This window comes from Dermacentor variabilis, chromosome 4, assembly GCF_050947875.1.
Source record: "Dermacentor variabilis isolate Ectoservices chromosome 4, ASM5094787v1, whole genome shotgun sequence".
In the NCBI taxonomy this organism is placed as follows: Eukaryota; Metazoa; Arthropoda; class Arachnida; order Ixodida; family Ixodidae; genus Dermacentor; species Dermacentor variabilis.
In genome coordinates, this window is record NC_134571.1 from 101,787,318 (window position 1) to 101,803,732 (window position 16,415).

Below are 16,415 nucleotides of genomic sequence, written 5' to 3' on the forward strand. Positions count from 1 at the left end.
AGCAACAAATCCTGGCCTGTACCTTAATAATTTAGAGCAAGTATCATCAGCCTAAATTGGAAAATGAACAGGGAAACTTGATCAGAACATGTGTTACAGGTGATTGAATGGGAGCGGAACACACGGAAACCCTGTACTATGTTTCTAAGCATTGTGTAGTCTCTGTTGTTTGTTTTGGAGCCTGCATTAAGCAGCTGTCACGAATGCAAGCGAACCTGAAAGTGCAAGGACGAATTTTATTTTGTGTGTGTGTGTATGTATGTTTTTATTCTTTTACATTTGAATTTGCGCTGTTAATACGTCACTAACTCCCACGGTTTGCTGTAGGGGACATGGCCATGTAATGATGTATTGAAATAAAATTTAAGCTGCTGTGAATGAAGAACTGTTATGAGGATTGTCATGTGAGAGACTTTCTTGCCTCTCTTTAACTAAAAATTTCAGTGTTCAAGTTGGAGCCTTCTTCTTTTTCTCTCTCTCTCTCTCTTTCGTTATTCTTCTTCCTCTCCTACTTGTTGCACTGGGGAGAAAGCATGTTTGGTTCATTGTGACTTACGATGCCTGATGTTTTACTGATAGATCCTGAAACATCATCATCTGCTGATAGAGCCTGTGACGGGAGTCTAATTTTGGATAGACGAACATGCGTATCTATGCTCCAACAGTTGCTCCAAAGCAACCAGTGAAATTCATTATGAGCTTATAGTGTATAGCATGATACCAAAGTTGTCTGTATTAACAGTCAGTGTCTTATGGTAATTTCTGCTAATAATCCAGAGCAGTTGCCCAAATACTCGAGCATGTGCTCAGATTTTGAAAGTCCATGTCTGCCAGTGGAAAACATACTGCTCCACCCCAGATTGTTATGAATGAAAGATTGTGCTCATGTGTCTGATTTGAAAGTGGTATGTAATAGTCACTAGGCCTGTGATCACTAAAACAAGAGTTTGTAATTAGTAATCAGCCTCCTGAACCTGTGCAGGAGTATGTTTTAAAGCATGAAATGGTTTTTGCTCCCATCGTCGGCGACCTTCAAGTGACCTTGAGCCAAAAGCCAGAGCCGTTATCTGGGCACTCAAACGAGCACAAAATGAAATCATCCGGGCAACCGGACAAAACTTTTTAAAAAAGCGGCCTCTGGCCTTCAACCCTTTGTACAGAACCGCATTACATACGCTAGTTACTGCCCAAATGAGTTACAAAAAATATTGCTTCCAAGTTCTTTCTAACATTTGTCCACTATATCACTCAAGCTGTAATTTCTAGTATGCTGAAGTTTTATTTGTCATTTCTAATAGCGGACGTTCAAAAGGCAGTTACAGGGCACCATACACTTCATTGTCATCTTTTGGCTCTGAGCACTGAACGCCAGCGGTCCGTGAGTTCCACGGTGTGGGTACTGCGTCGCTCCAGAGATGGCGCCATTCTTCAGGCACTTCTACTTGCATCAGTGGCTTAGCGGTTTGCGCTGCTAGGCATGAGATCGCGGGATCAAATCCTGGCCACGGCGGGCACATTTCGATGCAGGTGAAATGCAAAAACGTCTGTGTCCCATGCACTGGGGGCACGTTAAACATTCCCTGGTGGTGAAAATTAATCCGGAGTCCCCCACTACGGCGTGCTTCATAATCAAATCCTGGTTTTGGCACGTAAAACCCCAGAATTAAATTCATTCTTCTTCTAGCTGGATAGTGCACTGTGTCTCCCTTGTCTTTCGCTGCCTGTTGTGTGGCCTTCAGGTGATTTTCTTCTGGCTTAGCGGCGTCCATATGGACAAGTGCACAGTATGGCATGGTGCGGTGTGGTGGGGTGTGTGGCTGCAAACAAGCACCACACCCGTTTTGAGATTGTGGCTAGCATCATCTCCAACCAATCTACATTGCCAATTGCCATTTCATGCTTACATCTACGCTCGGTTATGGGAGAGCAAGCAATTTTTTTAGGCAAAGTACAACCTGGATGAAAAGAAGGAAATCTCCAGGCAAAAAAAAGAATGGGAAAAGTTGACGGATCCCACACTTCTGTAGGAGTCAATGTTAAGTAAAGCTTTCTTTGATGTTTGTGCAAATGTTAAAGCAGTTCCTTCATTTCACTCCTTTCTCAACACTCTGCTGCTTCTGTTGCTGATGTCATTTTCATTTCTCTGTAGTTTAACACTCATTGCTCAATGCATGCTTGGGTCGCATTTCGTTCACTCCTTCCTACACACTTGGCTACATCTGCTGCCAACTCCCTTCTTGCTTCTCCGTAGCTGACTTCTTCAATTATTTGTTACAGACTTCTTCACTTCTTGCCTCTGGTTCTGCTTCTCTATTCATATGCGCACCCAGTGACCCAAGTTGTTGTTTACTTGGCAGGACAGCACTCGTAAAGTGTGAGAAAGAGACCAAAGAAAGCTTTTGCATTGATTAAAATAGGGGGGGATGCATACAGCAGGCACTGTCGTGTCACGAATAACAGCTTACTGATTTTCTTGAAAAAGCTAAAGTAGTAGTGTTCAGCTTGGGCAGGTCATGTTATGCATGGGACAGGTAACTTGCAGTTTATCAGAGTAACGAAGTGAGTGCCCAAGGAGTGAAAGTGCAGTTGAGGACAGCAGATAGTTAGATGGTGTGATGAGAGTAGAAAATTTGCAGGCATAGGGTGGAGTCTATTGAAGCAAGACGGTGATTGGAGATGGCTACAAGAGTCTGACCTGCAGTGGATGTGAAGTAGGCTGATCATGATGGTACTTTTTTTATTATTATGGAGGCAGGTAATTTTAATGTTTCTGGTTAACCTATGCTGATGTCAACCTTTTATGCTGACCGTATCCAGTCAGTATAAAATGTGGCCATTATGGATAAAAATCACAGTCAATGTTCACATTGAGTGCTGGACACACTCATCTCAAGAACAGGCAGATTAAAGGTGGCGCACTCTTGAACTTGCAACTGAATCCGTGCTTGGACGATGGATTTAAAGGAGCCACTGCTTCGCTGTGTAGTGGGCTGATCTGACATGTTCGGTTGAACCTGCATAGCTACTTTCGATTGATTGGTTCAGTACAGTTCTTTTATCCTGAGAGACAAAAAACTAGTAATAAATAAGCAGGCATACTTGCTTTGAATAAGCCAGTGAGAGTCGCCGCTAAACTTCTGCATTGCCATTTTACTGTTCTCTAGGAAAGAGAATCCAGATGCGTTTCCCGAGCCAGCCGGTAAGCAGCCCCCTGCCGGTGCTCCTGCCCTGCCGCCCAGTGCGCCCGAGAAGCCGCAGACACCCATCCAGCTGTTCACCCTTGACCGTCTCAAGAAGCCCGACTTTGCCAAGGTAAGCAGCAGGCAAGGCCACTGAAGGACTGCCACAGCAAGTAACTGCCACTAAAATAAAGGGACACCGGAGCAAAGTAACACACATGGACACCATGGCAGTGCACTTTTTATTTTTTTAACTCGTGGCTTTTTTTTTCCAGATGGAGTGAAATTTCCCTTGCTAGCATACTAATACAGCTCTGCAGATAGCAAAATTTTCTGTAGTCATGCTTACACCCCTCAGAAGGTCTATGTTGGTTAAGCACATGAATTACTCAGGGGAGACTAAACCAGAGCTGCACAACAGGTAATGCCATTGGCCCTGAAGGTAGAATAAATAGATGGATAAATAAATAAGTATATGGCCTGTGGGTGTCACTGGGCGGAGTGGCCTGCGACTGAGTGCATTGCGTCACAAGACGTGCTGAGGATAGCAAAGAAAGCGATAATACCAAACATAGACTGCTTTTCTGCAAGCAAAACATGCACCATTGCTCAATAAAAGGCAAGCCTGTGTGGCTACCAGCTAAGTTGATTTTTTACCTTTGCTGGTTTTGAGTTATGCTGTCCTGCTCTAGACATTGCTTCAGGGCTCCTCTTAACACCCTAGCTAGGTTTCTTCATTGCTGAGGTCGCTGCGATGCTTTGCTAAGTGCCTCTGCACCTTCTTACCTCGTTTGGCCCCTAGCTGGACAAGAAAGAGGCCCAAGAGGAGATCCGTAAGCAGTGGGCAGAGCTGTCCGACGGTAAACGCATCAAGTGGATCCGCCGAGCGCTCCAAGACCAGCACCGATACGAAGTGAGTTGAGGTACCGAGATTGGTTCACTTATGAAAGTGTGGATTGATCTAAGGCTTCCAGTGCTTCATTTTAGGGCAGGTTGTAGCTAATGCTCGCCTACCAAGAATGTATTGAAAATTAGGTAACCTTACATTGTCCTTTGTGAGCTGGGGCACCTTTGCTTGGTTGTTGGTCCTCACTCTTTTTCTTCTGATTATTGCGGTAATAACTAGTACTACTAACCTTAGGAAAACTGCATGCAAGTTGTACGACAATCACTGTCCAACATTTTGTTAGAAGCATGCAGCACTCGCAGCAGCTTTCCTGAGGACATGTTACTAAGTGCACTGCTTTGTCTCCTTCCTTTGAAAAGTTCATCCTTCAATAAAAAAAAAAAACAGAGATAAGAATTTGTGACAACATACAATTGTGAGAAGGCATACATCTCTGCTAATCTTATGATGGGTGCACTTTAGTAGCATGGCAGAGACAGTTCACGCAGAAAATGTGGCATCTGTCAAGCCAGTTTTCTTTGCATGGAGATTCTGCCGCTGTCGTGTAAAGAATCTTATAATTTTTTCTAACTTGGCTGGGCAAAAAGGGGAACACATTTGACAAGCACAATGCTATTTAGTAGTAACGTAGACGGACTAGTTCGTATATGTTTATTGGTAAAAAGTACAAAAAACAGGGTAGGACATGGCACTGTCTGTTCGTTTCACTATTGCATACTTTGTGCCCATATAAAGGGTAATGACCCATCTTGGCGGTAGCAGTTGCACAAAATGGAGAGTGATGTTTTCTGGTCTCTTGTATTGGCAGCTGGAGGTTGCAGAGTACAGCCAGGCATATCCGGGCTTCAAGGCAGCCACAGTGAAGCCTATACTGAGCAAGGCCGAGCAGGAGTTCAAGGACAAGTGCGATGGAAAGCCTGAGCGGCCTCCTAAGTAAGTCCTTAGAGTTACTCTCTCAGGTGTCTTTGTTGGAACATACATGAATGGTACAGCCTGGGCACAGATGATTGGAGCGTTGTTGTTGGTTCGCCCTTAGTTAACCTCTGTTGCCACATGTGTCTTCACAGCATCAACTGTAGTGTGTCGTTGTTTGTTACGGTCCCGGCCAATGATATGTCTTCTTCAAAGAAAAGAAAAGGTACCCTTTTGTGTAGGCCTTTCAACAATTTTGTGTGCTGCCGTCTGATAAGTCTCTGTACCTTGCCCTGGTTGCAGCTCCGGCTACAGCCTGTTCTCGCGCATCATGCTGCGGCAGCTGAAGAATGTACCGGCTAAGGAGAAAATGGCAGAGATCTCGCAGCTGTGGAAGAACCTCAGCCAAGCAGAGCGAGATTCCTACAACAAGCAGGCCACCAAGGTCAGGTGTAATTCTGTTTCACTGTTGGCCATTTTATACCATACAACTCTCCCGAATTTTTCGTTTTGTTCGTGCCACGTTCAATAGCATGAACAATGTCCCGTTTTTATTCTACGTTGAGCACTCGGGTGTTTTTTTATCCGAGCTTCGGCATGACGCGAGTCCTAGCTTATACAATGCCACAACGCTCTGATACCGTGCTCAAAATGATGTTGGTGATGATGTGGCTTCATGCGCAAACGCACAGGGCGCTTGGAGAGGCCCTTGCTCTGATCTCTGAGGCTTGTTGGTCTGCTGGGCCACTCGATGGGGACAACGCACCGCCGTGATTGCCTGACGAAAAGTGGAAACACTACGGGTTAACTGATGCGTACGCAATAAGCTGGTACAATTTATGCGGATACAAAACACATTATGTTAAATGGCCACTGAGTTGGGGATTTGACTTTGCTACTTTTAAAACGAAACTACTGTTTAAGCAGGTACGGTTTAATGAGATTTTACTGTACACGGAGCTCTGGCACAATTTCATGCGCACGCACTGAACTGGCGGCAGCGTGCATAAAGGCAGATTCACAAGCGATCAGCTGGCAACTACCACAAACGCATATAGGAAAAGTGTGTACGCACGCATGCTGGTATGAACGGCAAAGCTCACACGTGGACAATGTTCCCAGCTGACTAATTTACGGAACTCGGCTAAACTGACGGCACCACGAAGTCATGATTGCATGCACAATATCTGCACTTCGTGACAATGCATCTTGCGAAACACACTTGCGACCTGGACCCATTTTTCCCACCCATTATTCCTTGTGCTGGAGTTGTAAGAAACAACTTTATTTTACCATTGAAATTAGTTTTTCCGGCACATCCAATAATTCAGTTCGGACAGACCCTATCTGTCTGGAAAAGATCAGTCAACGACTGTATTTACTTTCCACACACAAACTGAAGAGCCAAAAAAAATATTTGGAGGTTAAAAATTCAACAGAAGTGGTAGCGCAAATAATAAGTCACAACAAAGTTTCTGGTTAAAGAAACACACTTGTTTAGAACGACAGAAAGCTGAGCTAGTTGGTGAGGATTCATAATGCAAAGAAGGGGTAAGGCGTGCAGACACGGACGCAAGAGAAGGGAAGTGTTGTACGCTTGTTTATTGGTTGTTTGGTTGGTTCCCTCTGCGTTGCCATTTTGCGATCATTTCTACATGACAGTTTGCATTTGCTGTTGTGCGGCTGTGCGACAATGTCACGTCGGCAGTCGGCAGACCACTGACTTCAAGTGTCAAGTAGTACTTTTTGCCGAGAGCTCCAACAACCGCGCCACTCAGCGCGAGTTTGACATGAATGAAAAGCTGATTAGGGTTTGGAGGAGACAACGGGACCAACCTTTTGGGTGCAACGGGCAGCAGCATGCTTTTCATGGCCCAGAGACCGGGAAGCATGATGCTCTCAAAAAAGAACTGAAGCTTCATGTGGAAGAAGAGTGTGCAAAGGGTCTCAGGCATCCTGAGAGGACATTCAGACGAAAGCCCGGCAGTTGGCGCAACGAGATGGGATCGGCCGGTCAACGTTAAAAGCGAGTCGGAGCTGGGTCCAAAGGTTCATACGGCGCAATGGACTCTCCCTTTGTAATAGAACAACCATCTGTCAGCGTTTGCCAGCACAATGCGAGGAACGACTGGTGGAATTTCAGCGCTATGTTCTCAAGCTGCGGTATCAGAAGGATTAGCTTCACGGACAGATCGGGGACGCTGACCAAGCCACGACAGTCACAACGAAAGGAGCAAAGGACGTCTACCTGTTGACAACAGACCATGAGCACACGATTCACTGTTATGCTATGCTGCAATGCAGATGGGAGGAAAATGGCTCTGTACATCATGTTTCGCCGGAAAACAATCCCAAAGAATGAACAATTCCCTAAGAAGGTGATCATCCGCGGGAATGATAGAGGATTCATCAATGAGGTGATGGTTTGGATGAAGCGACTGGGAGTAGACTTGGACCTTCCAAACATGCTGGTCTTGGACTCATTCGGAGGCCACATTTGCCCGGCCGTCAAGGAGGCCCTACAGAAGGCAAACATCACCTGGTCATCATACCTGGAGTTGTGACGTGTCAACTGCAACCATTGGATGTCGCCGTCAACAAGCATTTCAAAGAGTGTCTCGCCAAGTCCTACAGGGAGTGGCTTGTGAAGGACGATGCCGCCATGACACCGACGGGATGCCGCAAGAAGGCTCCCCTCAGCAACGTCGCGACATGGGTCAAGGATATGTGGGAGGACCTGCCAGCAGAAATTATCAAGGCTGGCTTCGAATGCACTCAATGGCACCAAGGACAATTTCCCCGACAGTTCTGATAAGGATGTGGTTTGTGGCAGCAATTAGTGAGTGGCCGAGCCGAGCTTACTGTAAAAATAAAGGTGTGTCATGTTCCAATTTTTCCATTTCTCAAAGCTATGGGTCGACCTATATTCGAATAATTTTTTTATTTCTTGGAGGGCACTATATATAGGGGTCGACTTATATTCATGCTCAACCTATTTTCGAGTAAATACGATAGTTGCAGGCTGTGTCCTGGGTCAATCCTAACTTCGATGTTCAGTGTTCTGTTACAGCATGGATGCTCCATAACGGCTGTAGCCCTTTATCAGATGACCTCTTTATGGAGCATGACCATGCATATTGCTGGAACAGAAAGCAGTGAGATTATTACTACAGTACCTCCAGTCAACAGGTCTCTTCAGCCGTTTATTGATTCAGTGTGCACCTTTTTGTGTGCGTGCAACCAGTTACTCTTCTCTCTCCATCATTCTCCCTTTACGTACCTTTATCCCCTTCCCTCAGTGCAGGGTAGGAAACTGGACACGCATCTGGTTAACCTCTCTCTTTTAAGTGACCTTTTTCTCTCTCACCTTTTTTTATCCTTGCTTCATGGCACAGGCTAATGCTAAGTACAAGGAGAAGTATGCAGCCTACCTGAGCAACCTTCCAGAGGAAGAGCGGCAAAAGGTCGAGGCTGACTCGGCGCCGCACAAGTCGATCGCGTCTGCCGGCGGGGGTGCAGCAGCCAAAGGAAATTCCAAGGGCAGCAATGTGACTGCGTCGGGCAAGGGAATCCGTGCCACACCTGGCGACGAGAACCAGCCCCCCGCGGGGGAGCGACCAAAGCCCAAGAAGCCCCTGTCGGCCATGTTCTTCTTCCAGCAGGAGAAGCTGGCCGCCATGAAGGAGCGCTGCCCACAGATGTCCCACCAGGAGGTGATGCGGGCGCTCGCCCGAGAGTTCTCCGAGCTTCCAGAACGTAAAAAGGTGAGCTCGGGTCATGTATGACCTTACGGCAGTGTGTTCAGTCTTGTCAGCTTGGGTTTACTCACCACGATGGTTCAGTGTATGTGGCGGTGTGGACCTGAGCACGAAATTATAGGTTCGATTCCCAGCCACCTCAACAGCATTCCAATATGGGCAGCATGCAGGAACCCTCATCGGGACGTTAAACCTTGCGATTTCATTTCAGTTTGATTTCTTAGTGGGGACAGGAGAAGCCGACACATCATTTCTAGCATAGCGACTTCAGCATTTTTTCACTGATCTGAATTAGGAGAGCTGGTTCCGAACCTTTGTTAGACTAAAGTGCCATATGAACAAGAGCCATCTTTACGTTTTATGTGTCTTGGACTCCCAATAGGCACTGCATCACCTGTATGGAAGCTTTTTACATTTGCTGCCATCCGTTGATATACATTGCCCATGCTCCAGCAAACTTGCCTTGACTTCACAGTATGTTTCTTTCTTTGCCAGTGTACCATGTGAAGTTGCATGCCTCCCTTCAAACATTTACAAACTGTGCTTTGCATATTGACGAGCTCATGGCAAAGGCGACTGTTTTTCACAATGAAGATCGTGCTCAACAAGTCGTGCTCATTGTCTGTACTTTTGCCTGCTAGCCTCCACCATGAGGTGTGATTGTGCCCATAGCATGGCAAGCAAAATCCAGAACTGGGCTCACTGGCCAACTTGTGGCTCGGTCAGAGTAGAAGGCTCGACCGAGATGACTCATGAACAAAGGCAAAGGAAGCGCTTACCTTGTCACCTTTCTTCAGGTGTCTTCGCATAGCACTTTTCACTTTCTCGGGTCAAACTGCTGGGCTCACGGTGCTTAGACGGTATCATGCATAGGTCTTGCTGATACCTGCAAGCTTACCTGACCTGGTAAAGCAGTCAGTCAGGATTTGCTGACATTGTAATGGTAATAAACAACTGCTAGCTGCAGTGTCGTGTGTTTCATCGTAGAGGTGCTAAACTGAGAACTAGAAAAATTGTCGACTTGCAGTAAAAAAATTCAGCGGTAGTAGGAGCTATGAAAAACACAAGGTCACAACTGGATGTTCACTGTAAAGCAAGTAAGCTGATGTGGATCTTGTGACCATTCAAATGCAGCAGTATCTGTTCGCTACGTCAACAGGCATGTTGCTACAGCGCCAACTTGGCATCGGGGTGGTCCCCAGCTGATTTGGAAGAAATTTCAAGCAGAACGAGCTCATCTGTTTTACTGTTAAACAAGCAAGAATGGAGTCAGTCTTGTACTGTGTGCTTTCTTTGTACGTTTCAATTTCCAACTTGCTGCCGACCACTTTTGATTGAAATGCTTTTTCTTTGCTTTCCATAGGAGAAATACAAGAAGATGGCCACAGAAGCGAAAGAGAAGGCCATTGAGGAAACAAATGGCCACAAAGTGTAAGCCACCGTGATGTCTTTACTTGCTTAGACAAGATCCAGAATTGCACAATTTCTCAGCGGCCACTTTGCAGTGGATCCTTTAATTACCCTGTTGTCCCTCTTGTCATTTGCAGCAAAGAGGACAAGGTGCATCAGGCACCCGCTGTGCCCAACCTCAACAGGAGGAACCGGCTTTTCAAAGGGGAACCAAAAAAGCCGCCCCAGTAAGTTGGAGAGTGATAGCCCTCTTATGTTCATGCACATTCTCTATTGCCAAGTAACATGCATGTGCAACTATGCAGTGCATGTGCACTGCATAGTTCAGATAGAGAAGCTATTGACTTATATGATATGAGCATGCACAACTTATAGCTAGTGCAGTAGATTCCCCATTAATTGGACTCCAGTTTGGATTTTTCGTTCAATTCTATCACTACCAAAGGTCCTGGCTGGCACCTATGCATATCTATGGGCACAAACTTTTGTCCTTTTGATCCTAAAAGTGGCCTTCGCCGGGTAATTTGAACTTGACCAGTCAGCATACATGCGCCTGACCCTTATGGTGACCGCTATAGCGACCCTTTTTGTGGCAGCGTCAGTCTCGCCGAAGCTTGGGGACAGCAAACACGTTGAACACGTCATATGTCAAAAATGTCTATTTTCGGCCTGCCGTAAGACTTTTAAGCAATAACCAAAGCTCACAATGTCCAATTACAGTATTTACCCAATTCTAACGCAAGCACCCCCCCCCCCCCCCCCCATTTTTTTTTTTCAAGAAAATTGGGTTGAAGATTGTCTGCACAGAGCATTCGGATACAAAACCAAAGCCACCTTCACAACTTCATATGCTTTACCACATAGCACAAATGTACTGCGGCACAGTAGCCATAAAAATTGTGTGGCTAAGGTGACTTCTGGAAACCAGCCCATGGACATATTGCCCATTTTTCTTGCTAAAACGGCCATGCGTTAGACTCCTGCTTTATTTAGAAGCTTCAATGTTATTTCTACATTACTTTTGTAGTTTTGGCACATAGAAAGTGGGTGCGCGTTAGATTCGGTTGCGTGTTACAATTAATCATTGGTGTGTTTTAGCGTTCTTTTCTGCATCTCATTTAATTCGATCTATTTCATCAGTCCCGTTAAGGTCAAATTAACAGAAATCCACTGTATTGTCTTCAGATGTGGCCACTCTAAAATCTAGCTTTATGTACCAAGTATTCACACAAGTAGAGGCACAAGGTATACATAACTTTTTCAGCTAAGCTGCTGGCTTTTTCATATCAATTTATACATGTCTCCCAAGTGTTTGGCTAATTTGGCAAGAAACAATAATGCTGGACTGGTGTGCATGCAGGAGTGGCTACGGGGTGTTCTCAACGGAAATGCTCAGTCAGCTGGTTGACGTGGATCCCAAGAACCGCATGGCCGAGATTGCCAAGCGCTGGAACGCTATGCCAGACTCTGACAAGGAGCGCTACAAGCGGGCAGTCCAGGAATTGCAGCGCAAGTACAACAAAGAGCTGGCGCGATTTCTTGAGGTGCATATTCCCCCCCCCCCCCCCCTCGTTGACTTCCTTTCACTCTCTTTGATGCCCGACTCCATTAAGCCTCAAGAGAGCGTGGAAGGACATGGGTGGCTCACTTTTCAGAGCAGGAGCAATCCCTTGTGGTCTGATGGACAACATGTAAAACTACACAAGCAAGCTTCTCCTCCCATGGCGCACATGCTGTTAATGCCATAAAACTTCATTTTATTTTTCAAGAAAACTGACCCTAATGGCTCATTTTTCCCTGTGTTATGCTTTAATAACATCATTAAAACACGGAAGTATGACCGCAAATGGTGTTAAAAATTTAATTCAATAAGAAAGCGATGATAATAGAACTTCTTTGCCATGAAAGAAGGAAAAAGTGCCATTTGGCATTCTTTGCACGCGAGAAATGATTCAGAAAGTGAGGACATACCTACGACGAGGTGGGCTCACCATAAGCTGAAAAATGCCAATCGCTCATGAGCTGAGGTCATCAAGATCCCTAGGTTAACCTAATGGTGTATCACAATGGATGAAGAATTATTTTTTTTTATCAATACTGCAATCCCCATTGGGGATTTTAGCAGGGTGGGAAACAATATATATGTAAAGAATATTATAGCATAGGCAACGAAAACAATACAAATCAGGTTAACAGAGCTTGAACATAGCAGTGGCACAGCAAGATAACAAATTGTTACTCAATACTTGAAACAAACGCCGAAAGTGATGATTTTAAAACTTGGTCATAAGAAACGGGAGTGCTCTAAAGTGTGCCTGAAATGGGCAAGCAAAAGTGGGGAGCACTGTCATCTAATGGTACAGAGGCCAGCTCTGCTGCACTAAGAGCAGTTTGTGCTGCTCTCACACAAAAACCTGGGTAGCCAAGGAAGCCATGAGACTTGTGTGCATCATGTCCTGTTTACGGTATTTTGGGTCTGCTAGCAAGCTCTGCAGTGGTGACAGCTATTGCATATCATCATGAACTCGTGAAAGAAATCAGGAGGTACAAGGTATAGGTTCTGTGGCAGAGAAGTGTCACTGGTGACACCGGCTTGGGACACATCAATGTTGCACAAAAATACTTGATTTGTAGGCAGTGGAAATTGCGACAGTCAATCAGTCATTTTCTTACTGACGTGCCTGGAATGCTAGGATACTTTGGTCGCATGGTGAATTTGTCCTTGTACTTGCTCTCTTAGCGTGCAGGGTGTGCCTGTGGGAGAACACTTTATTCTTCTCTTGCTGAAATGCTGCTCTTCTCCCTGCTCAATGCCTCTGCCCCTGTTCATCCACTGGAATGCACCATACCACTCAAACTATAGCACACGACGCTAAGAGAGCAAGTACAAGGATAAATTCACCATGTGACCAAAGTATCCTAGCATTCCAGGCACGTCAATAAGAAAATGATTGATTGACTGTTGCAACTTCCATTGCCTACAAATCAAGTATTTATGTGCTCATTGTGCGCTGAAAGTAGGAGCAAGAGCATGGGATGTGCACACAAGTTCCTTGCTTTGTATCCACACAGAGTGTAAGCAACACCACTTTAGTAATGGCATTCAAGCTGTGCGAAGAAACCCACTTGCAGGTTTTTGGCTGCTTATTATTTATTACTTAATTCGTCCTAAATAAGTAGCAGTACCAAATATTGATTCCTTTCCTCCCCCTCTATCTGTATTATTTATCTATTTTGATAAACTATTATCTCTGCAAGAATCAAAATACGATACACTGATACCAGAACTGCAACCATTTACCAGTAGGAGACAGGTTAAAACCAGAAGTGGGTGAATATCGAATATTCAAGTGCAGATGCATGTATATACAGCAAAAATATTTATTTCGTGATAATCGGGTACCGCACTTGTTCTAGCTATACCCGCCATGGTTGCGCAGTGGCTTTGGTGTTGGGGCTGCTAAGCACGAGGTCTCAGGATCACATCCCGGCCTTGGTGGCTGCATTTCGATGGGGGTGAGATGCAATAACACCTGTGTACTTAGATTTAGGTGCACGTTAACCACAGGTGGTCAAAATTAATCCAGAGTCTCCTACTACGGCGTGCCTCATTATCAGATCATGGTTTTGGCGCGTAAAACCTCGCATCTTAATTTTTTGTTCTAACTAGGGAAAAAAAGACATTTATCAGGGACAAGTAGGACCAGTTCACTAATTGTCATTAAAAAGCTACACGAATAGCCTCTCAACTTCTTTAGAGTGTGGTAGCAAGGAAGCTATTCAAGACTGAATGACTGCTGTATGGTCACCGAAAAAATATCGCAAGTTCTGGAAAAAGAAAAGAAAAAGCTGCTGAAAGACTTCTGTGCCATAGACACATGTAAAAGGGCCCGTTGCAAGGAAAACATCACAGCTTGTGGTGTAAAAGAAAAAGCTGCTACAGTGAAACCTCATTACTACTGACACAAAATTAACGAACTTTTCAGATTAACAAACTTATCAGAAATCCCCTGCTGACTGCTTGTAGATTCAGTGTTAAAATGTTTCAGTACTACAAACTTCAGAATACCAAGTTTCTATGTCATGTAAATAACGTCTCAGTATTGTGAACTAATATTTAGAAATATGGAGATTTTTAGATTTCCGTGTATCCATTACGGTAGCCGGAACAGTAGGCTAGCAGACGACAAGGTGCAAAAATCAGATGCTACGTCACATGAGTTTCTAAAACCCAAGGCAGCTCTGGAGAAAACCAGGAGAAACACCAAGAGGGGGCAACGACGCATCAGGTTTTGCGAGCGCATTCTCCACCCAAACGGGTGTCGCCTAGCAACAGAGGTGTGTCTCTTCCTTTTTCTGCCCTTCTTTCTGAGGCCATATCAGCTACCCACGTGGAGAAATGTTACCTCTGTGCTTGCGACGATGCAACACAGTCACACTTCTCGGATGGTGTCATTTACATGAACTTGATGAATTTGTTGTCTTATGGCGCAAGGGCTACATGTTCCTTGGAATAGTTCAGGTGTCTACTTCAGGTGAGACATCTGGAGTATCGATGGCAAGAAACGGGAAAAACAAACAAAAACAAACATTATGCTTTCTAGGTGACATGGAGCTTCTTCATTGTCGGTGGTTTTCTCGGCGTCGGAGTCTCTTTTTTGTGCAAGCCACCCGCTATACGGGGGTGCATGGCAGCAGAATCTATGGAAAATAGCAATAGCGTGGGCTGAGAGCCAACAGTGACGTTTTCGTGGGTAGCTCATACAGTGACAACTGATAAACTGATGGGTTGATGGGTGAAATGGCTAATTTTGGGGCTTTCACTGTAATGACCTTTCAGAATAACAAACAATTTGCCGCGGCCCCCTGAAAGTCGTTATTATCAAGATTTCACTGTACATGACTAAAGTGACAAAAACACTAAATGACAGACTATACAAGCAAAAATCAGAGGTTGTCGTGCAGGCTTCTGCTGAGAAACCGAAAACAAAGCTTGCATTACTTGTTTTGTTTCTGCATTACTTCGAAAACTTTTTTCGTTTCACTTCTGTTAATTGGCCATGTTTAGTTTAACAGACGGAGAAACGGAACCAGACTTTAACAGTCAGTTGTGAAATGTTTAGTTAGCTCGAAATATTATAAAATAAAATCATATTCAGAACTTTGAATAGTCCCGCTTACCCCAGTCAAAACCTATGTCTGCGGCACAATTACGGACTGCTGCACTATGCCTTGTTATCGAGTGTCATTTTCTGGCGTAACGAGCAGAAAAAAATGAAACCTGAAATGTTGATGTCAGCACCCGATTATATATCAGACCCTTGCTACGGTGGACGCAGTCCAATGGGGCAAAATGCAAGAATGCCCATGTTGTAAAATTAAGGCACACATTAAAGAACACCTACTACAGAGTCCTTCAAAGCATAGGCACAGCTTTGGCATGGGGTGTTGGCTGAAGCTTCTCTTGCTCCTCTCGATGTGCAATGCGCAGGGTTTGAGTCCTGAGGATCGGCTCGAGTATGAGGCACGGCGAGCCAGGATGAAGGCCAAGCGCAAGGGTGGGGCAATAAAGGCGGCTGCCACCCGCAAGGAGAAAAGGCGGAAGGCTGCTGCCGCTGCTGATAATGCCAAAGTCAAGGTAGGTGTGTGCATGCACGCAAATATACTGGCTTGCATAAATAGGAGTGCCAGCTATATATGACTACAACTTCTAAACCACTGTCTCGTTTGTGCTAAAATTTTGCATACGGGTAGTAGCATTTTGCAGCAAGTTTATTTTAATACCATGTTTTCTGGCATTACTTGGAACTTTTCTCCACATAAATCCGAACTGTCGTCTGCAGCGAGGCCACTGAAAAATGTTCTATTTTACTGCAATGAAACGGTGTGCCATCTGCCATTGCCACAGCGACAGTGTTCACTGTGACCATGACAGATGGTGTCGCCTTTTTACTGCAGTGTGATCAACACATATTGAGTTGCTTCACCACAAATGACACCAATCTTGGTGTTGTCTGTGGCGAAACTAGAAATTCACTGGCAGTTTAGCTGGAAGAGTTACACATCTGGTGCTTCTATTTTGCAACGCACAGTACTGGCAGATCTAGCCTTGAGCCAACTGCACCGTCCTTCCTGCCTCTGTTCATGAAGTAAGCTGTCGCTGCGCCACTCCGTTGCATAGCGCGTTTGCTGCATGAAGCATAAAAGTAACTGCAAGCCTTTACGGCTTACTGTATTGGAGATTGACCT

At 45.1% G+C, this 16,415-nt stretch overlaps 1 protein-coding gene across 1 annotated transcript in view; it reads left to right on the plus strand.

The window, feature by feature from the left end:
- Positions 1–16,415, plus strand: part of LOC142579579 (nucleolar transcription factor 1-A-like) — a 41,439-nt gene that overhangs the window by 16,470 nt on the left and 8,554 nt on the right. Inside the window, exons 5-13 of the mRNA XM_075689944.1 lie at positions 3,165–3,312; positions 3,982–4,092; positions 4,895–5,019; positions 5,302–5,443; positions 8,394–8,762; positions 10,120–10,187; positions 10,304–10,393; positions 11,527–11,710; positions 15,658–15,804. Of these exons, the coding sequence (XP_075546059.1) occupies positions 3,165–3,312; positions 3,982–4,092; positions 4,895–5,019; positions 5,302–5,443; positions 8,394–8,762; positions 10,120–10,187; positions 10,304–10,393; positions 11,527–11,710; positions 15,658–15,804 (1,384 nt within the window). The remainder of the gene's footprint in view (positions 1–3,164; positions 3,313–3,981; positions 4,093–4,894; positions 5,020–5,301; positions 5,444–8,393; positions 8,763–10,119; positions 10,188–10,303; positions 10,394–11,526; positions 11,711–15,657; positions 15,805–16,415) is intronic.